Source organism: Convolutriloba macropyga, chromosome 5 (genome assembly GCF_964194025.1).
Source record: "Convolutriloba macropyga chromosome 5, txConMacr16.3, whole genome shotgun sequence".
Classification (NCBI taxonomy): Eukaryota; Metazoa; Xenacoelomorpha; order Acoela; family Convolutidae; genus Convolutriloba; species Convolutriloba macropyga.
This window is the reverse complement of record NC_134472.1, coordinates 61,703,054-61,729,047: the sequence shown is the minus strand read 5'-3', so window position 1 is coordinate 61,729,047 and position 25,994 is coordinate 61,703,054. Positions and strand designations below refer to the sequence as shown.

The following is a 25,994-nucleotide window of genomic DNA, read 5'->3' as shown; positions in this document are numbered from 1 at the left end:
ACTCACTATAGCTGCAAAATTTGATGTTGCAATAAAATCAGTGAACGATTTACAAATCCTCGTTTGTTTATTAAAGCGTTATAACACAGTAGACAAGTCTTCAATTTCCCGAAAATGTTCATAACAAGCGGAGTCATTCGAAAACATCATAGCCAGAAATGACCAACCATCATATCCAAGGGAGTTGCCCGTGTACCCATAAAAAAAATTTTTAACAATCCAGTTCCAATCAGTTTTCTGCTGCATCCCGACCAGTTCCTGGAAGCCTCTATACAGAACTACAAAGGTTAATTTGACGGTTTAAGGTCAGACGAGTGCTTCTTTCAAATTATAGTTACAGTTACGCAGAAATCTGCACTTGATTCGGCCATTTATTCTACGTCATTTAAGAGTTATAACTTATGCTTGTCTGGTATTCCAGTTGTCTGTTATATTTCAATCGTCCGTCATTTTGCAAACTTGATATTTTAACGAACCGCTTTATTGTCCGACGTTAAACATTTCATCAATACTATGCGCTCTTTGTAATACACGAAACTCTAGGTCAAAACAGATGATATATTATCGTCAATCAGCGCCTCAAATTTTGAAGTGATTACAGACGCTTCACATTTACAAATCAGTCATTTCAGTAATTCCGATTGCCTTGAATTGGTTCAAAACTTAGAAAATCGAGCACAAACTTAGTTATCTGTAACCTGAGTACTTATAAGAATATTGTCGCTATTCGCGGCAATGGAATCCCCAACGCAAGGAAGCTCTACTTCTGGGACTCCCACAAGTGGACGCAAAAAAGGAGGAAGAAATAAGAAGCGGATGTTCACATTAACTTCTTACTTCATAGGGAGGAAACATGATAAATATAAATTCAGGTAAGAATGTGAACCCAATGATCACAAAAATAGCTGGTATGTTACCTCGATTTTTCCTGATCAAAACCAGAAAAGCTTTAAAAGAGCTTAACAGAGACTTTCTGACCTCCACCTCTACCCCGTTTCTTAGCACGAAAGCGAATTCAAATTAGTCAGAAAAAAAAATAATCCACCAAAAAATCATAAAAGACATACAGGACTAAAATTATTGCGACAAACAGAGCAAAATAAATATGAAACTATTACAACCAAATATGAGTGAAATGATATTGCGCAAAAATATGTGGAATAAGGGGTTTATTGAATTGGGGTGAACATAAGTAGACCCAAAAAAAGAACTGTCAACAACCAACCCCACAACCTTGATTGCTACAACGCACCAGAAAAACTTATACGAATTATATAACTAAGTTGTCTCGGAAACCTATTTTTAAAGAAGACATTTTGAAGTGCATTTTGGAGTTATGTCCATTACAACGCAGAGGTATACCCCAAAATTTCCGCCTTAGTAGAATTGACTCGAAAATTAGATACATACAATGAACGAAATTAGGAGACATCCATTGTATCTTACTTTTCGCAAAAGGGGGTTCCGCCAATTTTGCGAAATAAAAGAACATTCGCAACGAAAAGTAGGTTACAAGTCTTGTAGCACGTTTCCGCTCAATTTAGGTATCTATTATTGGCGCGTATTTTGAGCATGCAATAAGCACCTTAATAAAGATTTAATTGAAGCTTTCAAAGCTTTAAAGTGCTTTAAATACATGCAACCACAAAAACTAATTTTTTTCCCGAAAAATCCCGCGCACATCAAAAGCTGTGTATATCAATGTGGGACTGGCCAATTTTAATAAGTAGTAATAAATAGTACTAATAAGTAGTAATAAGTAGTAATAAAGTACTATCGGTAGTAAAAAAAAGTAGTAATAAAGTACTACTAGGAGTAATAAATTAGGCTTAATCAGTAATAAGTAGTAATTAAGTTAGGCTTAATTGCGGATTATATGCGAAATCGAGCTACATTGCGTGCGAAAAATCGATACATAAATGGAGCAGATGCGTGATACAAGCCGTGCGGAAAAAAGGTTAGAAAGTTTGTACTTGTATTTCGCGGCTAGGATTAGGACGCTTTTGCGTACACGGGTTGCTAATTTCCTTTCCATTTTGCCGGTTTCTGCTAAAGTAGCCATTTTCCGCAATATTGTTCCATTTGCAATGTATTAATATAGTAAACATAGCTGGAAGATTGCCAGAAAATAGCCGCAATTGATTCGTAGATCAGCAGTCTAAAAAAACAGTAAAAAAAGAACAGACCAAAAAAATTCGTCTTTTCATTGAAGGCTGATCTGTTATATTTTGATTAAAAATCTGTATAAGTTATTGCTGCCTCTATTAGCTGAACTCAAATAACCTTCATTTAGAGTGACACATACCCATTTGACCTTATCTCTTTGAATTAAAGTATATAAAAGTCAATTTCAAATTGAGGAAGTCATTTTTGAGAGTGAGGTAAGTCAAGTGTGACCAAAAATTTAATCACGCGCATGAACAAAAAAACTTGCTCCACTAAGAGCAAAAAATGACATCACACATGCAATTCAGTTGAAATTGCATGAACGAATGAACAAAAAGTGGCTGTGACGTCATATGGTCGTAACAAAAATCATGACGACGAAATAAAAAACATAGCCGAAAGAATTCCGGAAGCGACTCGAAGCACCAAAACTTCACTAACAAAACCGTAATTGCAGCTGAAGCCATTATTGAAGCTGACAGGGCCATCAAATGCCCTCAGATAATTAATGATTCTAATCGCAAAAAGATCGCGAAAACAAACGGCAGATAAAAACTTTTCAAAAAAGACAGGAAAGTCAAAATTATTCAAAAAAGAGTGCTCAAACTTAAGAATCAGACAACCACTAATTAGATTTCTAATCACGGCAATTAAGACAAAAATAATACATGATTCTTCCTTGTTGTATATATGCTAGACAACAAGATTTCATACCAATTCAAAAATTAAATTAATCATAGAAAAACAAAAGCAACAGAATAATATTCAAAGGCAAACAATCGTCTAAAAACTATACCCAGCCCGGAATAAAATTGCAATGAGTATTAATAAGTCGAAATGTTGGAAAAGACTTTCTAGCAAACTCCCAGTACTGCCTTATTTTGAATTAAATCAATTGCAAACCGAAGAAACCAAGATCTAAGAAAAAGCTGAATTCATTCAATTTTTTAACAACTGAAAAAATCAATATAACGAAAACAAAAGTAGGTGACCGGACAAAACTAGAATGATACAAACGACAATGTGAAGAATATGGACACAATGTTAGGAACACGGTAACAAAAAGACCAATTCTTGATTTTTGGAAGTTGAAAATCAAATTTAAAAAAATCAAGAAAAACGAGTACATTTCATTGATCAGCATTCGAGACATAGAAAAGACAACGAGTCATTCGAGACAAAAATCCAGCTTGCTGAACAGAATAAAACAAGAAAAAGCAGAATTCAGACATACGAAACAATGAAACATTTTGCAAAAAAGTGGTCAAAAAATATTTAAGACTGCATTTATGAAAAAAATTTATCTGTTTTTCCAAAAACTTAACAACAAAAAAAAAGATTGAATTTTTATTGAAACGAAATTAAAGTCCCTCGTCTTCCCCAAAATACTATTTCTAGTAATTAAATGCAAAATACAAACAAAAAACTGAAAAAAATTGCAAAAAAACTACGAAAATCGGATTAGCAAATGTACAATTTTATGAAACAAATTTGCATCGAGGTAGAAAGAGGCATTGAGTATATGAATTATCAAAGGTAAGTTGCCATATTAACTGATTTTTGACAAAAAAACAGCTAAAAGATCCAAAAATGAAGAAATTAATAGCAAAGACAAAAATTAACTAAAAAATCAAGAAATATGTGCCAATTTCGCATTTGAAACGCAATTTCAGGCTATGCAAAATACTGTGCTAACAATTTCGCGGGTTTACATTTCAACATAGCATCGATTAAAAATTATTTCTACAAAAAACCAAATTACAAGCAAAAAAACTAGGCCACTTAGACGAAAAAACGGCTAAAAACGGTTATCTATATGTGCCATTCAGTCAAAAACTACTTTTCAATGTCAAAAAGTCATTCACTAAACGCAGCGCATGATCAAAAAACTTTTCTCGCTCAGAAAAAATTAGTTCACACTGCAATTTTACTCGCTTTCGCTTTTAGGTCAAAACATCGTCTGAACGAATAGTACTTCCGGTAAAAAAAAAAAACCTTAAGAAAACCAATACTCCTCTTCGAGTCGTAATAGCCGAAAGAATTCCGGAAGCGACTCGAAGCACCAAAACTTCACTAACAAAACCGTAATTGCAGCTGAAGCCATTATTGAAGCTAACAGGGCCATCAAATGCCCTCAGATAATTAGTGATTCTAATCGCAAAAAGATCGCGAAAACAAACGGCAGATAAAAACTTTTCAAAAAAGACAGGAAAGTCAAAATTATTCAAAAAAGAGTGCTCAAACTTAAGCATCAGACAACCACTACAATAAGATTTCTAATCACGGCAATTAAGACAAAAATAATACATGATTCTTCCTTGTTGTATATATGCTAGACAACAAGATTTCATACCAATTCAAAAATTAAATTAATCATAGAAAAACAAAAGCAACAGAATAATATTCAAAGGCAAACAATCGTCTAAAAACTATACCCAGCCCGGAATAAAATTGCAATGAGTATTAATAAGTCGAAATGTTGGAAAAGACTTTCTAGCAAACTCCCAGTACTGCCTTATTTTGAATTAAATCAATTGCAAACCGAAGAAACCAAGATCTAAGAAAAAGCTGAATTCATTCAATTTTTTAACAACTGAAAAAATCAATATAACGAAAACAAAAGTAGGTGACCGGACAAAACTAGAATGATACAAACGACAATGTGAAGAATATGGACACAATGTTAGGAACACCGTAACAAAAAGACCAATTCTTGATTTTTGGAAGTTGAAAATCAAATTTAAAAAAATCAAGAAAAACGAGTACATTTCATTGATCAGCATTCGAGACATAGAAAAGACAACGAGTCATTCGAGACAAAAATCCAGCTTGCTGAACAGAATAAAACAAGAAAAAGCAGAATTCAGACATACGAAACAATGAAACATTTTGCAAAAAAGTGGTCAAAAAATATTTAAGACTGCATTTATGAAAAAAATTTATCTGTTTTTCCAAAAACTTAACAACAAAAAAAAAGATTGAATTTTTATTGAAACGAAATTAAAGTCCCTCGTCTTCCCCAAAATACTATTTCTAGTAATTAAATGCAAAATACAAACAAAAAACTGAAAAAAATTGCAAAAAAACTACGAAAATCGGATTAGCAAATGTACAATTTTATGAAACAAATTTGCATCGAGGTAGAAAGAGGCATTGAGTATATGAATTATCAAAGGTAAGTTGCCATATTAACTGATTTTTGACAAAAAAACAGCTAAAAGATCCAAAAATGAAGAAATTAATAGCAAAGACAAAAATTAACTAAAAAATCAAGAAATATGTGCCAATTTCGCATTTGAAACGCAATTTCAGGCTATGCAAAATACTGTGCTAACAATTTCGCGGGTTTACATTTCAACATAGCATCGATTAAAAATTATTTCTACAAAAAACCAAATTACAAGCAAAAAAACTAGGCCACTTAGACGAAAAAACGGCTAAAAACGGTTATCTATATGTGCCATTCAGTCAAAAACTACTTTTCAATGTCAAAAAGTCATTCACTAAACGCAGCGCATGATCAAAAAACTTTTCTCGCTCAGAAAAAATTAGTTCACACTGCAATTTTACTCGCTTTCGCTTTTAGGTCAAAACATCGTCTGAACGAATAGTACTTCCGGTAAAAAAAAAAAACCTTAAGAAAACCAATACTCCTCTTCGAGTCGTAATAGCCGAAAGAATTCCGGAAGCGACTCGAAGCACCAAAACTTCACTAACAAAACCGTAATTGCAGCTGAAGCCATTATTGAAGCTGACAGGGCCATCAAATGCCCTCAGATAATTAATGATTCTAATCGCAAAAAGATCGCGAAAACAAACGGCAGATAAAAACTTTTCAAAAAAGACAGGAAAGTCAAAATTATTCAAAAAAGAGTGCTCAAACTTAAGAATCAGACAACCACTACAATAAGATTTCTAATCACGGCAATTAAGACAAAAATAATACATGATTCTTCCTTGTTGTATATATGCTAGACAACAAGATTTCATACCAATTCAAAAATTAAATTAATCATAGAAAAACAAAAGCAACAGAATAATATTCAAAGGCAAACAATCGTCTAAAAACTATACCCAGCCCGGAATAAAATTGCAATGAGTATTAATAAGTCGAAATGTTGGAAAAGACTTTCTAGCAAACTCCCAGTACTGCCTTATTTTGAATTAAATCAATTGCAAACCGAAGAAACCAAGATCTAAGAAAAAGCTGAATTCATTCAATTTTTTAACAACTGAAAAAATCAATATAACGAAAACAAAAGTAGGTGACCGGACAAAACTAGAATGATACAAACGACAATGTGAAGAATATGGACACAATGTTAGGAACACCGTAACAAAAAGACCAATTCTTGATTTTTGGAAGTTGAAAATCAAATTTAAAAAAATCAAGAAAAACGAGTACATTTCATTGATCAGCATTCGAGACATAGAAAAGACAACGAGTCATTCGAGACAAAAATCCAGCTTGCTGAACAGAATAAAACAAGAAAAAGCAGAATTCAGACATACGAAACAATGAAACATTTTGCAAAAAAGTGGTCAAAAAATATTTAAGACTGCATTTATGAAAAAAATTTATCTGTTTTTCCAAAAACTTAACAACAAAAAAAAAGATTGAATTTTTATTGAAACGAAATTAAAGTCCCTCGTCTTCCCCAAAATACTATTTCTAGTAATTAAATGCAAAATACAAACAAAAAACTGAAAAAAATTGCAAAAAAACTACGAAAATCGGATTAGCAAATGTACAATTTTATGAAACAAATTTGCATCGAGGTAGAAAGAGGCATTGAGTATATGAATTATCAAAGGTAAGTTGCCATATTAACTGATTTTTGACAAAAAAACAGCTAAAAGATCCAAAAATGAAGAAATTAATAGCAAAGACAAAAATTAACTAAAAAATCAAGAAATATGTGCCAATTTCGCATTTGAAACGCAATTTCAGGCTATGCAAAATACTGTGCTAACAATTTCGCGGGTTTACATTTCAACATAGCATCGATTAAAAATTATTTCTACAAAAAACCAAATTACAAGCAAAAAAACTAGGCCACTTAGACGAAAAAACGGCTAAAAACGGTTATCTATATGTGCCATTCAGTCAAAAACTACTTTTCAATGTCAAAAAGTCATTCACTAAACGCAGCGCATGATCAAAAAACTTTTCTCGCTCAGAAAAAATTAGTTCACACTGCAATTTTACTCGCTTTCGCTTTTAGGTCAAAACATCGTCTGAACGAATAGTACTTCCGGTAAAAAAAAAAAAACCTTAAGAAAACCAATACTCCTCTTCGAGTCGTAAAAAACCAAGAGAAGGCCAATAATAGCCCCAGCTATCGCTGTGCGGCTATTAAAAACGAACGCGAGATACGCGCATCGGGCATATCTTCCCGCGACGATTTGGGTATACCTCTGCGTCGTAATGTACATCCTTCGTATAACTCTATGTTAGTTCCGACCTGCTTCATCATTTATACTAAAAAAATCCATAAAAAACTTGAAAAATAAAAAAGGTTCAGATAAAATGCTTCAAAACCATAGAAGAAACACAGTATAAAAAGGATCTAAGTGCAGTTTCTAAACAATTTCTATGAACAACCTATCAACGGTACTTTACCAGATGCAATGTAGAAAGCAGCATAACACACATGGCCGAATAACGCCAGACGAGTTGCTCTCAAACGCCAAACTAATGGCGTGAGTCTGGCTTTAGTTGTTGCAGCTACCTTAAGCTTAAGCGAGCTAGTTTGACTAGTTTAGAGGGTAGAAATGGGGAAGGAGGGCGGGTGCATAAGTGGGGAGGGCCTAACCCACCTAAAATTGTCCTTTAAACAGTAAATTTATGCCTTCTCGGTGAGGATGGAGCAGTGAAGTGGGAGTGGGGGTGAAGAAGGGGCATGGAAGGTCTAAAACGCCCAGAAATTCTCTACATCTTAAATTTCAATCTCCTCGGCAGTTTCGGTGAATCGCATACGTAGAGAAAAGGAAAGTGACCTTATCAATTGCTCAGTGACTTCATACAATTGATCTATACTAGTTATTTCGTTTCTCATGACACAATTAATTTGGTGGTCAGACGCACCAGTATTACAGGTCTAAGGCTTCAAACTTTATTTGATAGCAATTAATAACAAACATTGCCAGCAGACTGCCCGAAAATAGCCGCGATAGACGCTTCCAAACTCAACTTGAACATCCTCAAATTCAATTTTAGAGGCAAACAACATACTTTTTCTAAGAAACAAAAACACAGACTGAAAATTATTTTTTACAAAAGTTGTGATTTCCAAATTTTATTTCAGACTGATACGAAAACGTTAAATTCATCTTATTTGGCATTTGTTATATCAGTTTTGATATCAGATACTAAATACCGTTGCCATAAATCTGTTGAAAATTCCGTTACAAAGAAAGCTTACAAACATAGCCGACAGAGTGACGGAAAATAGCCGCGACAGACGCTTGTGCCCTTCCATGAAGCGAAACAACTAAAAAAAAATAAGATAGACAGATCGACCACCAGTCCTATAATAGACCACTAGACTTTTTGGGTTAGATTCGGACTGTCAGTTTTATGACACATAAGGAAAAAGCCCTAAAAGAGCTTTTTAAAAATTGTTTTTCGAAATCAAAAACACAAGACTAATGCTCGAGAATTAGAACATATAAGTTTGGCACTACTGAGATGCACACTACTGATCTTTAACTAGTAAACGTTCATAAAATATAAAGCTCATAAGCGGTTTCAGAAGTCATTTTCTTAGTGATGTAAGTCACGCAGTTGACCAAAAAGCAGAACAAATTACGTCACGCACACAAATTTCAACTGCAAAGCAGTAGCAGTCACTGAAATTTTAAAAAGTCAATGGTCGCAAGAATCATCGATGGAGACCACGAAATAAAAAAGTATAGCAGAAAAAGTCCTGAAATACAATCCGAAGAATTGAATGAAAAACTTAGAAAGTAATCTACCTGACCAGCAAATCAATTGAACAATGCCAGCCAAAACACAACACAATCATCTAAAAAAGTTCAGAAACTAAAACAATCAAACAAAGTAAACAATACTATACTCATTGCTAAAACTCTTGAAGCTTTTACCCCGAAAACAAAATTTGATCCCTTTAAATGTACCTATTCCAAAAATATGTTCAAACAGAAATTTTGTCTCTGAAATCGGTCCAGGATTATATCTGCAAGACCCGAAAAAAATTTATTGGCTTTTGAAGATTGTATAACTCAGAAAAAGACTTCGTGATATTGATATCTTTAGAATCATTTCTGTGTCTCTGGAGGCTTTCCAGCTACCCAAATCCAAGCCTTAAAAATCATTGGCTCATAAAAATCGATAGGCAATAAGTTATAGAAAAAATCAAATTTCAAAAAAAAAAAATCGTTCTATTAAAATTTGAAAACCACTCCACCATCCCCTAGCAACTATGAAAAAACATTCTATCAAACTCTGGAGGAGGTTACCTGACTACTGAGCCAATAAAAATTGAATCAAAAACAAATAATTTCAAAAAAACTTAGAATTGCAAGTTTTTTTCAAATTTCTAAAATTCTAAATTTTAAGATGTTGAAAACAATTTCATTATCACCAACAACCATGCAGTAGCTTTTTTATCGGACCGAGGAATAGTTTTCTGGCACCTGAGAATGGACAAATCAAAAACTGACAAAAATTTTAGAGAAACTAAAAAAAAATTGCAGTTTTTTTTAAAAAATGCTTAAATTCGAGACATTAAAATATTAAAACCATTCCATTGTTCCCAGAAACTCTGCAGTGCCCTACTATAAAACCTTAAAGGAGATTGTCTGGCCACTGAGGCTGATTTAAAAAAAATTCAAAACTTGAAAAAAGTGAAAAAATTAGTATCATTTTGAGTGTTTGTGTTTGTAGTACCAAAATATATAGCTCATAAAATGGTCATAACAAGTAATTTTGTCTCGCAAAAGATCTTCATAAACTTTTAAAAACTTCAACCTATGACTAATCAAACAAAAAACTAAAAGATCACAAAAAAACATGACAAATTGCACCATTTAGAGACCAAAAATTCCTAAAAATAACCTTTTAACCTTAAATTAAGGCCATCCCAGCAGATGCACTACTCAAAGCACTTGAAGGACCACTAAAGCACACTTTGTTACTTAATACCCGCTTTAGGGCTTTACCCGTTTATCCCGTTTCGAAAGGTCAAAGTCATTGAAAAATGTGTGAAAACATCTTAAGAAAACACAACGCCCCGAATACAATTCAAATTCTTTGAAATGTAAAAAAAAAACATGATGTCCCCAATAATAAAACTCAAATGATAATGTGCCGATGTGCCCCTGCATGAATTTACCTTGAATTGTTTATACCAATTCACACCAAAACCTATTACAAGTTGCTTCCACAACAAAACAAACGGCCTTCACCTATTTAATTATTCTCAAGAGCTCTTATTGCGTGGCTACATTCAACGAAAGAGTACAATATTTCATTTATGACGACAACTAGATAAAATTGAAATACAACTGGATTAGATCAACTGAGATTAACCAAAAGCAAAAAAATCGACGCCAGCTCGAAGAATGAAACATGACTGCAGGAATTTGGAAATGACAGAAAAAACTGACAGAATTGAAAATACATATTTTAGAACAAAGAGCAGAAACTTAAAAAACCGTTTCAGGTTCCACGAAAAGTTACCGATAGCCGATTACAGTTTACTAAGAGATGATACATTTTACATCAACCCGTACATTTATCCACTGGCCTTCAACTATATCTTAAATGCTCATCTTCAATGCTGAATAAGTGAGCCCAAAAGGCAGGCGTGATCTCGATTACTGCATTTGCTTTTTGGTCAAAAAAGTAAAAAAAGAACTCATGTCGTTGAAAAGTCTAACAGAAAAATCCAAAAATTAGACTATAAAAATCCATAAAAACCATTACTTGTCTCAAAACTGTTTTGTCACAAGTCACTCTAAAAGAAGTATAACGTTTTTCACGCTTGAGAGCTACAGCAAACGTTGGAGAGCTACAGCAATTGTTTGAAAGCTACACCATACTGCTAAAACATAGTCATGAAGCATTGTACATAACAGCACATGAAATTCCATTTGTTAGCATTCTTTTAAAATTTTTCCATGTCGTCTCAAGTGGAGCCAAGCATACCTGGTTAAGGGCGGAATGAGGTTATAGTTTTCAAAAAAATGCCTCTTAAACTAAAAAACATTAAAAAGAAAAGTTTTATAAAATTTCCAAAAAAGCAAAAATTAATTTAAAAGAGTTGGTGAAACTTGTGATGCTTCTATCCTTAAAAACTTATCTGGGCCCTTAAAAGCTATCCAATTCTCGAATTTACGCCAGAAAACTTTTCATTGGTCAATTAAAGTAAATCCTGAAAAATATTTAAAAATTTTAAAAAGAGCAAAAGATTACAAACAGCTAATTATAAGTTGCAAAAATTAATGAAATCCAGATCGTCCAAATCATCTGTGTTGTTAAAACAGCCCTTGACCCATTTTCAAGCCTATGGAAGGAAAATTTCTTTGCCTCATAAAATTGAAAACAACTGAAGACAACTGAAAAAAACTTGGAAAAATTAGCAAAAGACGCTTTGTTTCAGATGATAAAGTCGGCACAAACAACAAAAAAAAACAAATATCTTACGATAAAAAAAACATTTCGCACAACATAATAGACATATAAACTACGACCGACCTTTATATCAAGTAAACTAAAAGCGCCAAAGAATAAATGCCAAAGAACAAACAACATCGAGAAATTTTCTCGGAATGTTATACGCAATTATTAGAATCTAATTGCCATAAACATCAAAATATCAACGGGAACCACTAGCGATGTGTGTTGAGATAGAAATCTGATCTCAAGAATACAGTACGCAATGAAATCGAAAAGTAAAGGAATTTTCAAAAAAATATTCAAATCCTAGAAATGAACATGAGTGAAATTGAAGTCTCGTTTATTTGCTGATTGTATATATATATATATATATATATATATATATATATATATACCCAAATATGAATTTAACCAGAAACCTCTGACAATTTTAAGCATTTTGACATATTACAGAAGAAATCTCTAAAATTTCGACAAAGTGTGAAAAAATATTTTGTTCGAGGTTAAATATAGCCGTCAAATTGCCGGAAAAAGAGCCGCCGTTGACGCACTTGACGCACATTGCGATTAAAACAGAAAAAGAAAACAGAAGAGAAAAAAGCTGACAGAATTAGTTTCAAAAAGTGTTGTAACTGGTTGAACAGTTTCAGTTAAAATCTAGAACCATACTTGATTCATCTATTGAACTGAAAACTATTAAGCTTTATACTAATGTCAGCTAGCAACCTCTCTAATGAACTTTGATAACCTAATGCACAATGACTTAATGACGGGGCTTTATCGGCTTATCCCGTTTCGTTTGACTTAATCACTACATTGTGTAATTTAATGCGTGAAAGTTGAAGAAAACTGGAATAAACAAAATCTTGGATTTTTTGCCTTGAGAGCTAACATTCTTATACTTTATCATAGCGAGTACAAGAATACAAACAAGGCAAAAATTTTTTCAGTTAGAAACAAGCACTCAGAAACAGAGCTACACAAAAACCTGACATGTTTCAATCATGTTAAAGATGTTCAACCAACTAAAGTCTAAAACTCCGAATAATTGCTTATCAATCATGAATTTATGTCTCCTCAGCAGTATCGTTGAATCGCGTACCAAGAGAATCGTGTCCTCGACGTTTACCATTTTATCCCGTTTCTCAAGAAAAAAGCTCAGAAAATTTGTTCACACGAACAAAAACGGAAAGACGAAAAAATTTGTAGTACGAAATATTGCATAAACATAGCTGACAGATTGCCAGCAAATAGCAGCAATAGCTTTGTAGATCTGCAGTCTTAAACAGATAGTAAAAGAAACAGACCAAAAAAGAAACCGGTTTACATCAAAAACTTTTATTAGCTGCCCTCAAAGAATCTTAAATTAGAGTTACACGCACTCACTTGACCTTATCTCTTTGAACTAAACTAAAGAAAAGTTATTTTTATGAGTGAGAAAGTCATTTGGGAGAATGAGGTAAGTCACTTGTGTCCAAAAACTTAAGTATGCGAATGAAAAAACCTCACTCCCTCCACTAAGAATGAAAAAATGAAGTCACGCACGCAATTGAGTTTAAATTGGATGAACGAATAAACAGAAAGCAGGTTTGAAGTGACACCTTGACAACGAAATCACTACAAAGGCACATTTCAAAAAATTTGTATTAGCTAAGCAAAAAGAACTTGATCAGAATGAACTGTGAATGGATTGGGAAAGCCATTTATAAAATAAACACAGCCGGAAGATAGCCGCGAAAGACGCTTGTGGCCTTCTATGAATTGAAACAACTAAAGAAACAAAATAGGCAGATTGACCAAAAGTCCTTTAGTAGACCTCTAGATTTTTTGGGTTAGATACGTACTGTCAATTTTATGACATATATGGTCTATAAGGAAAAAGCCCTAAAGAGCTTTCTCAAAACTGATATTCGAAATCAAAAACTCAAGACTAAAACTCAAGAATTAGGGCATAAAATTTTGGCACCACTTAGATGCACACTATTGATCTTTAGCTAGTAAATGTTTATAAAAATTAAAGTTCCATAAGTGATCAGAAATCTTTTTTTAGTGAGGTAAGTCACGCAATTGACCTAAAAGCAAAAATGACGTCACGGTAAGACGAAACAAAAATCTGTAAAACGAAGTACGAAAAATTAGGAGCGCAATAATAGCCGCCTGGAATTGCTGACGCGGCTATTAATCAGATTGGAAAATTAGTAAAACTCGATGTCGAAATGCTGCCGCATGAGAACAAAAACCACCAGCGCAAAGCATTAGTACAAAACAATTTCATGCCCCAAAACACTCGCTTTTTCGCTCCACTTCCCGTTTTGGCGTGACCAAAATCATCACTTCAATTTGACAAAATCGATTTCAAATCAATTTAAAAGATTATTGTCAGGCTTTATACCTTTCAAAGTCTGCTTTTCGCTCCCTTTGACATACGTCTTGCCCATACTGGTGCCAAAACCTTGAACTTCTTTATTGCCTGCTCCATAGCAGGTTGAGTTAGACTGCGCACGTTTCAGCTGCAGCTTCAGCTGCGAAATCTCTTTGTTTTTCAAGTCCAGTTCAGCCAGAAGAGAGCGAAGTCTTTGTTCCACATTTTCAACTCTCTTTTTCTCGAACTGTGCACTTTTGGTAGTGTATACACTATCTTGTTGTGGATCAGCAGACTTAAGTCCTTCTAAAACATCAGACAATTTTAAAAAATATATATATCATATTTGTCATTTTTAGCATTTCAGTGTGTTTGCGGTCTGGTTGAAAAATCGATATTTAATATCTGATGCTTTTTAACTATATTTGCTATCAGGCGATACAAAAACGTCATGTAAAACATTTGAACTTTATTTTTAATTATGGCAAAAATCGTATTGACCTTCTCCTCTCTTGTTTTAATGTGTCTGCATACCAATGATATAGAGCTAAAAACGCTCATTTTTTACTAAACGCGAAATGCTTTTAAGCAGCGAATTTTACTCAGTAGAAATTCATCGGCTCAAACCAAAAAAGAAAACAGTTTTATTGTTTAACTTTGGTATTTTATCGACTTTGGTATTAAGTTTTCGAGATTTCTAAAGTTAATGGGGGTCAAAATGCAGCAGGCTGACAACATTCTGTTTTCAATACCATAAATCTATTTAAGAAGGTAGCCATGAGCGCTTTTCTAAAACCAACAGCAGAAAATGTTCTGTAAAATCTGAGCACAGCAATCAAAACCAAAGACTAATGAACGGTCAGTCACAGTAAAATGACACGAACCAAACAATAACAAAACATAGTCCTCATATTAAACTTTGATATTATTGAGCAAAAGCCACAAAACGCAAACCAGAAATCTGAAGAGAGCAAAATATAAACTAAAATAGTATTGAACGCTAATAAAGCTGCAAACGTCGCATCCACAGAATAGAGAACCTGCCATGCTTCAAATCGAATGCATAACTAAAAGTAAGCGTTTTTCACCGACAGCTATTATCAAACAATTTTTAACAAAACCTCAAAAACATCGAACTGTTCAAACTCAATGCAGAAAAAAATGACTAATAACAATAAAATGCACTTCAGAAATTGTTGAGTTCTAATCAAACTTTGTAAATACTTAACTTACAACCACAATTTATAAAACTCATTCATTTTGAATATTTGTCACAACGTTGCGTCAGATTAGAATGTGAACAAAAATTGACAAATATGGTAAAATAAAATTTTTCAACTTTCAGAATGGGCGAAGAAAAATCCGAGGAGAAACGAGAGCCCAAAACAGACACTTTGAGCCGAAAGAACAACGACTTTATCGATCGTATCTCACATATTCGGAATATGCTAACAACTCCAAATATGTACAGGCAGAAAAAGGTCAATATGCGTGAAGGTCGAAGCAACACAGTACGACCAGAAAGCGCGAAGCCCGATTTTTACACCATGCCACGAAGTCGACCTCATTTCGTGTCGGGGTCATTCACGTGCAATGCCGAAGAACCTCAGCCAGTCAAAAAGCTCGAACGAACTGAAGAACTGGACGAGAACTGGACGTCAGACGCAGATCCCCCCAGTGAAATTTCTACCGACCGTCCAAGACCCAGAACCGGCTCTAAAGATTCGTTCAAAATTCGGGATTCACGAAAGAGTAATTCAACATTTTTCAAAAGGCGCTCCGATAGTTTGACCCCAAATGTTGCGCCTCATAAAGCTGATCATCTTTCAAGTTGCATACAGTCCAAGCCAAAATTTGCTCGCAACATTAGCGTATCAACATCTTCATTTTTGAAGTCGGGCAATCCCGATTCCGATGATTTGGAGCTGTCAACGTCCACAGTGAATAACAGTGAATTGAGCTTGGACGATGCTTTCCGGAATGATCAAACATCGACTATGCGAAAGAACTTGTTCACGCCGATACGGCCTAAAAGTGCTATGAGCAGTTCTTATGCTAATGTTCATGAGAAACGAGACAGCGGACAAAGCAATACCAATGTTTCAGGCAAGTAAAACGGACCAAACTGGCAATTTAGTTAAAATTTGATCAAAATCAAATTTGTAGTAAACATTGCTCATTGCAGTTGGTCACGCAGTTTTCTCTCGTCGTTTGTCTATAAGGTTGCAACGCTAAGGAACGTTTCAAATGTCAAAGTTCAAACTTATACGAGACAGATATCAGCACTTTTGATGTTCCTTTGCAGGTCTGCAATTTTTCGAACGTTGCTTTGTGTTGCAACGTTATGGTACAATCTATTTGTGACCTGCAATCACGTGTTAATAATTTTAGCAAACAAAATAGCATGAGTCAAACGGGACTTTACTTTAATGGCAACTCTGGTATTATTTCAATAGATAGAGATAGGTATTTTTTTCATGTCTTCATTGGCGAAAGGTTTACGTTCTGTTATCATAAAAGGGAAAATACACAGAAACTCCCCAAACTCTGTCGGTGCAGAACAAAGCATTTTGAACTTGACAGGTGCTGTGCCCAACTCACGGAACCTGTCAGGCGTCAGTCTTCAAACAAGAAAAATGCTGGGACGACTGTGCAAGTCACGTGACAGCCTGAACAGTCTTAATGCCCTGGAGGAGAATGAGGAGGAACCATGTACAGATAATGAGACTAAGGAACATCCGAAGCATCGCAAGCACTCGCTGGGAATCGAAATGACCACAGAGATGAATGGCGAAGATAAGGAGAATGTGGAAAGCTCTGATGAGAGTGAATCGTCAAAGAGGTTGTTCACTTTTTTAAATAATTTTTGATGGATCAGCTAAGCCTATAGTAAAGGTTGTAGCAGTTTCCACTTTAACTATTTCTCATCATTTGTCTGGTCTGGACAAGTTCGTTCTGGACAAGAACTTAATTTTATGAACGGATGTGAATCCTGAAATAAGGGTCATCAAAATTTGTTTTGTATTCATCGGTCAGTTAATCAGACTTTGGTCAATTAATCTCTTTTATAAGCGGAGGAAATAAACTCTATGCACTAGACGTATTGAAAGCATTAACAGCGATTTCAATTTATGTGAGACTACAGACTTCTCCTCTACAGGAAAAAATCTTCGGTTATAACTTATTTCGCAAGATTAGTTAAGGTCATCGTTGCGGTGATCGCCCTCTTGTGATTACAAATAACTATTTTGAACTATTTCAGGCTCAAAACACTGTTTGTATGCTCTCAAATACAGCTTGGCAACTGCTCGCTATCTTATTTTCCCATTCATCTTCCTTGAGATATTTATCTATCCGTCTTGTTTTAGATGTAGTATCGTTGCTATGAAATTTCGGATTAACTCTACTGTAAAACTTTATAGATCAATGTATTACAGCCTCGTTTATATTCAGAATTCCATCAGGTGCTCATAACATCCAGTGATTCTGGAACTTTCTGATATGAATTTTGAGAACTCCAAATAAACAACCAGCTAGGGATGGTGGTTCTTTTATTGCAGGTACCTTAAGACTAGGCATGTTAGCCTGGCTGGGTGGGGGGGGGGGAGGAGGAGGGGGGCTGGGACAGAAAACTTGGGGAGCGAGGCAATAGGAGGGTGGGAGCATAAGTCGGGAGACGTTTCAAATCATCTAAATTGCCTTTAAAAGAGTAAATTTGGGCCTATAACGCAGAGTTAAGTGCGCGGTGGTGGGGGTGTACTCGATAAAAATTGTCCGTGAGCATCTTATGAGAGCTTACTTGATAAAGATTCTGTGGACTAGAATTCAAGTTTCTTTGTATGGCTTTACGTTACCGTGATACAATGTAGTCAAATGGTTGGAAAACGACATATGGAAATTTAAAAATAACAAGGAACACACATTTTTCTACTCTCTGTAATTTGGAGGCTAAAAATGGTTTATATATAAAAACCGCCAGCTGGATAAGCGTTTGAATATCGAATTTTACATATTGAGACAACTTGTAAATTTAGCTCAAGATTTTTTCTGCTACGATCAAATATTCATCTTCCGATTTTGCCGCAATGCCAGATAAAATTATACATACCTGCTCGATGTGTACTAATAAATCAACTTCATAAGAAATTTCACCTTGAAAAAGCTGATAAGATTTTTCATCGTGCAAACTCTGATAAGAAATTTTTATTGTCGATCGTCTTCGCAATAGTTTGATCAAAAATTTGTCAGATCTTGCACAATAAAAGGTATTGGATCACTGGGTTATGCAATGAAAGATCGCATGTAAAATTTGACAAACCTTTGGAAACCCTGGAAAAAATCTTCAACTTGAAATTTCAGTTGTTGCTTTTCTGAAAATGCTCTATGGTCAATGTAAAAAAGCTCTCAACCATTTGAGGAAAATTCAAATGGTTTAAGCACAGGTAAGGTGCTCTGATTGAAGTCACTGAGGAACTCTGAGGTTTATCTAAAACCGCCTAACGAGTTCTGCAGTCAGGCAACCTTGATTAAAACATGCATCCTGCATGTTTAAAAACTCCGAAAGTTCAGGAAATCTTAACAGCTGGTTATTTCCACAAGAGTTTTCGAAATTTAAGACTTTCAGCATTTTAAAACTGCACGTTTAAACTGATTTTCAAAAATTTTAACTTTTCAGTAAAGAAAAAGTGATGGAATGGCTTAACGTCCAGCAACAGCAGCAAAGCGCGATGACAGTATCAGCTGCTCAGCCTGACATTATAGCACATTGTGAAGTTACAAACAATAACAGCAACAAAACTGTTCAGCAACCTCAAATGACAGTTAGCAGCAACACAACTCAGAACAGAGAGAACACAACGAGAAACAGGACTGTAGTCTTTGATCCACTTCATCTCCCCACAGAAAGACACAGCCATTTTATAGACAGGACACCAGAACCGGTGGTATTTTGTAAGTTCAAATCTCTCTGGCAACGAAGTTCATCGGTAACTTCAAGAAAATCTCATCACACCCAACTAACATTCAAAACCAAGTGCCTTTGCCTTAAATCTTAATTTATATCATTTGTCACATGTCTCAAAAAGTCTTACTTTTTCAAAATCTTATCTCAAAAGATCTGGTCCTTTTTCGAAATCTTCTCTCAAAAGATCTCTTTATTTTTCAATTCAGTAGTCCAGTCCTTCAATTTTATTAGGTAAGAAAAAAGAGCAAACATTTGTAATCAGAAACTACTTGGCTAAAGTAAAATTTCAAATTCATGTAACTTCAAAAATTGATCAACTGAGTATCCATCCTTTTGTAAATTACCACAACCAGTGAAGTAATAAGGAAGAAGATCGACAATTTTTCTCTTATTCAGACCGACAGCAATCTCTGCAAGAAGACCCTGTAGGAGAGGCAGACATCCGTGTGAACAGATATGAACAATCTCTACTCAAGTACATTGAGCAGCTGCAGCAGAGATTTGAACACCTGGAGACGGAAACCATCAGAGTAAGGAAATTGGAGTAAACAATGCTCCGGAAAACGTCCGCTATCTAAATTGAGGAAATTTTCTAAACAAACGGAACTGATCCTGCCGAAAAAAGACGGCAGTCTTTAATTGATATTTTTTATTTTCATCAAGATTGTGTCCGTATTTTTAAAGTATAGACCCATCTCTATATAGGCTAGGCAAGCCATTATTAATGCAAAATTACGCTTCAGTTTGTCAACAAGTGTTAATGAAAAGAAAAAAAATTCCATGAGAAAATTGTTCCATTGCTCCATCAGGAATGAGAAATAGATCGCAAAAAAACAGATCAATTATTAATGATTACATAGCAGCGGGGGACATTGCATCTCAAAATTTTTATACGAACAGATTCTCAAAATGAGCAGATTGAAAGAGATCTCAGCTTTTTCCAATATTTGATGTCGGTTTGCACAAAAAATGTCAGATTAACAAATATTGCAAATCAACAAATATGTCAGATTAACAAAAAAAAATCATTAAGTAAATTTGTTAACCCATCGGTTCGAAAAACATGAAAAGAGAAAAATGGGAAGCATAAAATGCAGAGTTGAATTTGTAGACTGATCTATTTCCAACATTATCAGACAATTAATTAATATTCATTTAACTTAGTGATTCATTATAATTCTCAAAAACAAAGCGATTCCCCAATTGCGTTTTAGTTGCCTTCCCATGACACAATTATCATTTGATTATGATTCATTTATAATTCGATGTCTTCAATTGAACTTAGGTCTTCTATTAAAAGAATGCAAAATCAGTTTCAGAAAAGTAAAAACTACTGAGGTTAATCAAGCATGATCACTTGTCACCAAAAAGATTTATTGTTGAAAAATGAACAAGTGAAGTGATAAATTACACAACAATAAAAATTAAGTCAACATATTACTGAAAAAACACTTCAACAGTTTTGAATGTCACAAATCATCATTACATTTCTGATAGCACGTGACAACAAAATTTTCCAGAATGTGACTGAAAACACGTTTCCTCGAATTTTTAAGTAAGAATTTTTACACGCTAACATAACAAACTGGTCTGAAAAATCCTACCATGTCTAGGTTGTGAACGAATTTGAGACAATGAACAAAAAATGGGCACTGGACAAAGAGCGAATGCAAGTCACGGAACAGGAGCGAATTATTCTAAGTGAGAGGAATGCATTCATGCAGCGACAGCGTGACGTAGACAAACAGAGGATACAGAGTGCGTTGAAACAGTACAGCTCACTATCAGGAGAAGCTCATTTAGCTTACGTCAGGGCAAATTTGGGGAGTCCATCTCCGAGAATGGAAAATATGGACATGGATGGTGCTATTACTCAGGCAAGCAACAGCTGGAATAAAAAACATAAACCGACAAATGTCGGAAGAATTGCTCTTGAACGAAAGGCGAGGCAATTTAAGTCAGGGGCTGTAGCCTAGATCAATCATTCTTTATAAAAAAAGACACACACGTTTACAATAATTGCTATGAACTTCGTTCAAGAGCAATTAAAAAGAAAAAATGATACCAAAAATAATCTGCAATGAAACCAAATTTGATCCAACATTCGGGAGAACTGATCAACATTTCAATACCAGGAAAAAATTTACAAACAGGTAGAAATTCAAGCAAAAACCGTAACATAGCTCTGTAAAATTGAGAAAAAACACTTTGAGTAACTGCACTTATTTAAAAAGACGCATGTACATGTGGATTTCAATGTGAATTGAAGATTTCAATGGTGGAAAACTCAGAGAAAGAGTGAAGAAAGATCTTGTTAAATTTCCTCCGTTTATTAGGTGGAAACTCTGTTGATGAGTCTAGGACGCGATTCCACATGTGAACAAACCTTGCCAGGGAGAGAAGAACAAGACATGACATTCTTATCTTTACCAGATCCCCATACGAGTTCCAGACGACACAGCGACATTGAAATCATTCAGGGTTAATTTTAAGCAAGGATTCTTAAGACATTTCGCCACTGAATCTCGACTAGGATTTTCCTAGTATATTATATCAAAGCTGAAAGGATCTCTATGTTCTCTAAGTTCTCATTCTGCACTGAAGAAACAAAATCCAAATTTGTGCACTCCATTTTTTATAAATGAATAAACAAATTAAAAATTACTTGATACTATCGAAACACTGTTTCTTCAAGACTGCATTTTAGAAAGCCCCGAATGAAGTAATTTTTCTGTCAAACATGTTCATTCAAGGATACAACTAAAGAAAGAATACTAACATGCTGTTTTAACAATCAAAATCCTATAATCTAATTTAAATAATCATATTTAAAAAAAAATGCTTAACTGTCAAATTAGTGGATCCTGAAAACAATTAATTATTCGATAACTCCCTCCCTATTTTAAACCATAATATCCTTTTAAGATAAACTTCATTCTTTAAAATGAGTCCACCACAAATTTTTCTGAATGGTAAAGACACCCAAATTTCAGACATTCAAGATGAACTAAGCAGCACACGACTTTCACTCACAATGACAGAAAACAGGAACAACTATCTCTCACAGGAAATCGCCAGTCTCACAATCCAACTCAAAAACGCCAACAGAACAGCAGAACATCTCAGAAAAACTCGAGATGAACAGAAACGTGCCATGAAACAAGTTCTCGACATGAGTAACTACAAAACCCGAACTGAAAGCCCGCCTACTTCGCATCAAAACCTGTGCGAGGAAAGCTCGAGTGTTCTAACTCAGACAGTTTGCTCGAGAGTGAGCAAATCCGATGTCTTTGTGAAAGATTTGGAGCGCATACTAGCTAAGAGCGAAGTGAACAAAACAGATTCACCGGATATTATAGATAGCATTACATCACTGATTGACAATTATTACGTAACTTGGTCAGACCGGAAGAGAGATGACTTAATAGGAACTCCAGTACTGAGTCATAGACGACGACTGAGTATGAAGAAATCTGATCAAAAAGAAATTGATTTGGAAGTCAAACGAGCCACTAAAACAAACACTGAAGTCGATTTTGTCTGAATATGCGTGTAGATTTACTAAATTATCATTACTATTATTACAGCAATTATTAATTTTCTTCTCAGTTGTTTGAATGAAACTTTAAGCACAAAAAGTGAACTTTTAAAACCCAAAAGTGTTAAAATTTGCGTTGAGCTGCACACTTATAAGAGGCAAACACAAGATAGTAACAAAACGCTACGTTAAAAATCATTTACAAAAATTTTTCCATTACAATAGTTCCAACCATTTACCTACCACTGTTTGCATAAGTAAAAAAATGACAGTATCCACGAACTCATCATGGAGTTTTCATATGCAAAAAAGAGAAAATCTGCATGATGATAGTTCATCTTTACCATTATATTTATTTCAATTTGTTGAAAAATTATACGATTAAAATTCAATTGACTACTTGCCTCTAGACCAAGAAGAAACAACAGGTTACAAATTCCTGAGAATTTCTGCAAGGAATTTCATTAAGGGGTTTCAAATGACGGAATTGGAGGTTCTTATACAACAGTATTAAGATTTAAAGTGAAAAAGTTACACCAATTTTGGTCACTGCACTTTTCATTTGACTTTCAGTAGTAAAATGCCGACAATTGAGTTGAGCTGCTTAAAATTGTGAATGATAGAGAAACTTACATCAAGCAAAACGAAAAAAATCAAGGGCCTAAAAGACACGAGAACTCGAACGGTAAATCAAAAATGGTGTATAAAAAGGCACACGCGTTTACAATAAATTCTTCAAATGTCGTTTGAGACCAATTAAGCAAAAAAAAACAGCACCCTGATGTCGAAAAGGATCAAATTTCGAGAGCAATTTCAAAGCGACCATTAAACCAAGCAAACTCTCATCAAGTATTCAACTCTGTTACAATTTTGATTTTTCTTCAGATGAACATCATTGACAGTCAATTATTGTGTTAGCACATATGAAATTTAGTTTAGAAGGCTTTTCCACTAAAAATTTTTTTAGCCGTTTCTCACTTACTAATTTGTGAAAACGAAAAAATCGTCAGGAAAACAAAACCCAATCCATCAGGAGAGCGTAGCGTTTTTGAAACAACCAACCCAGCTTATTTAAAAAATGGAATTTCAGAAATCAATATCCTACACGCAAATTTGAACAATTAGTGTGAAACTTTTTCATTGTTAAAGCAATAAAAAGCAATCTGCTGCGCTCGAGCACATACCAATCAGTTACAAAAAAGAATGGGGAGATATTTTCCCTTGGTAGCAGCCTGTTTGAGCTTAGGGAAGCTAGCCTCGATGAACCAGGGCCCTGAGACAGCAGGACAGGGATTTAGAGCCCTCGGATTTCACCAGTTTATCTCCTTTTCTGGGACAAGCAATATGGAATATTGCATAAAAGACCAACAGGACCCCAATTTCATTAACATAGGCGGCAGATTGCCGGAATAGCTTTAAAAAAAGACTTGCGTGCCGTGTAATATAAATAATAACATACATATACAGGCTGAAAAAAACTATCAGCCCTGTACTAAAAACTATGTAAAAACACTCAGAAATAAAATAATAAGGCTTGTTAAAATTCACTCTAGAAGCATTTATATTAGGAACCTTTATTACACATGTGCTCCTTTGACCTTGCACAAAATCAAATCAAACTTAAGCCTTAAAGTGCAAAACTCAATTTATTGAGTGAGGCAAGTCACGTATGATCGAAATCTAATCATGCAAATACCAAAAAGTTCCACTAAAGAGAGTGGTAAATGAAGTCACGCGCACAAATGCCTTCAATGAGAGGACGACGTAATTCAGAAAAATTAACTTTTTTCGATAGATAACTATTAAACAATTGTGTCAGTTTAAAAATGTAGAATTTTTTCTGCAACACTAGGTGTCTCTTATCTCTTTTTGACTAGCGCAAATATTTCTCGACGAGAACATTTTATTCTCTTTTTTATAGATGAAATCTGAACTCCGAAAAGAAGAACTCCCAAAATCAGCTAGTGAGAGGAAGAAGTCATTCAGAAAATTTGACATTTTCAGCTTTGCTATGTGAAAAAACAAAAAACGAAAAAAGAGCGTCATACGACCAAAGCAAAAAACTCAAAAATAGAAAAATTCCAGAAGCGACTGGAAAAAAAGACTACACTAACTGACATATTGAATCCTTTATTAATTTTGCTAATCATTTTGAAGTCATTAAACGACTACCAATTGACAGAAAACACATAAAAAAATTCCTACGTAGAAAACCGAGGAAAGGGAGCAGAAATGAAGAACGTCAAAAAATATTCTCTAAAAAATTTCTGAATCAAGTTATCCACAAACTGCTAAAATAGTGCTTTCCATGGTCTGTGTTGACAAATAAGTCTTCTGCTCAGGCATGCACCCACCAAACACTTCGTAGAAAAATAACAAAAAATGCAATGAACAAAAAACGAAAAATAAGAAACTTGTATTGTATATTTCAGTGAAACAACTGGAAGTAGAAAATGAGAAACCTAACTGATATATTGAATTCCCTGTTAATTGTGCTAATCAATTTGAAACAATAACAGGGAAATTAACAATGTACAAAATCAACAAAAACTGATAAAGCATCTGATAAATTCTTCACAAACTGCGACTCCAAAACAATTGCCGGCCAAAAACCTTGCGACACGATTAGTTTTCATTGATTAAACGACTACCAATTGATAGAAAACCAACAAAAATATTTCATACGAGGAAAGGGAGAAGAAATGAAGAACGTCAAAAAAATTCTTGAACAAATATATCCACAAATGTCTTGACAAGTAAGTCTTCTGCTCAGGCATGCCAAACCAAAATCTTCACACAGAAACATATTAATCGACAAAAAATGCAAAGAAAAAACAGATAAAAAAATTGTATTATTTATTTCAATGAAAACTATCCTGTCTAGCCGTTAATGGCACCTTTAAAGGAGCAAAGCCTATCGAATATATCTACACTATAGACTGAACACGAAGAACAACAGCAAGGTGCTCAAAATGCGACGGAATATGCACAAAAAACTCGGAATATGCACAAAACAGAAAAAAAAATCGGTCAAAAAATTAGCTTGAGATTACTCAATTATCTTTAACAAAAACAAATCAACACTAATATCAATTATATCAAAAGGCAGTCCAAACAATTAAAATAGTTTATTTGCAACACAGCAGTCCCTTAAATGATTCAAATATTGAACATTAGAAGAATACAAAAATAATATGATAAAATGGTTATAAAATAGCTCAAAATTGAAACACAAAATTAAAAAAGCTCAAAATTCAAAAAGTTTATTTTTGCTTCAGATAGTCACAAATGCTTTTAAATGCACTATTAATAGTTTGCGTAT

At 34.3% G+C, this 25,994-nt stretch overlaps 2 protein-coding genes across 3 annotated transcripts in view; one reads left to right on the top strand and one right to left on the bottom strand.

Moving 5' to 3' along the window:
- LOC142339528 (uncharacterized) lies at positions 1–22,746 on the top strand. Of its 2 annotated transcripts, none has more exons than XM_075389631.1 (8): positions 1–872; positions 15,517–16,277; positions 16,755–17,013; positions 18,847–19,121; positions 19,531–19,664; positions 20,748–21,011; positions 21,471–21,615; positions 22,128–22,746. In XM_075389631.1, exons 1-8 carry the CDS (start codon positions 736–738, stop codon positions 22,676–22,678), a joined length of 2,526 nt encoding a protein of 841 aa, XP_075245746.1. In that variant the 5' UTR covers positions 1–735; the 3' UTR covers positions 22,679–22,746. The 2 variants fall into 2 exon arrangements, with proteins under 2 accessions (XP_075245746.1, XP_075245747.1); XM_075389632.1 differs by lacking the exon at positions 1–872 and adding an exon at positions 15,089–15,244.
- Positions 1–25,994, bottom strand: part of LOC142339527 (uncharacterized) — a 158,451-nt gene that overhangs the window by 11,468 nt on the left and 120,989 nt on the right. Inside the window, exon 17 of the mRNA XM_075389630.1 lies at positions 14,202–14,477. Coding sequence (XP_075245745.1) covers positions 14,202–14,477 — 276 coding nt within the window. The remainder of the gene's footprint in view (positions 1–14,201; positions 14,478–25,994) is intronic.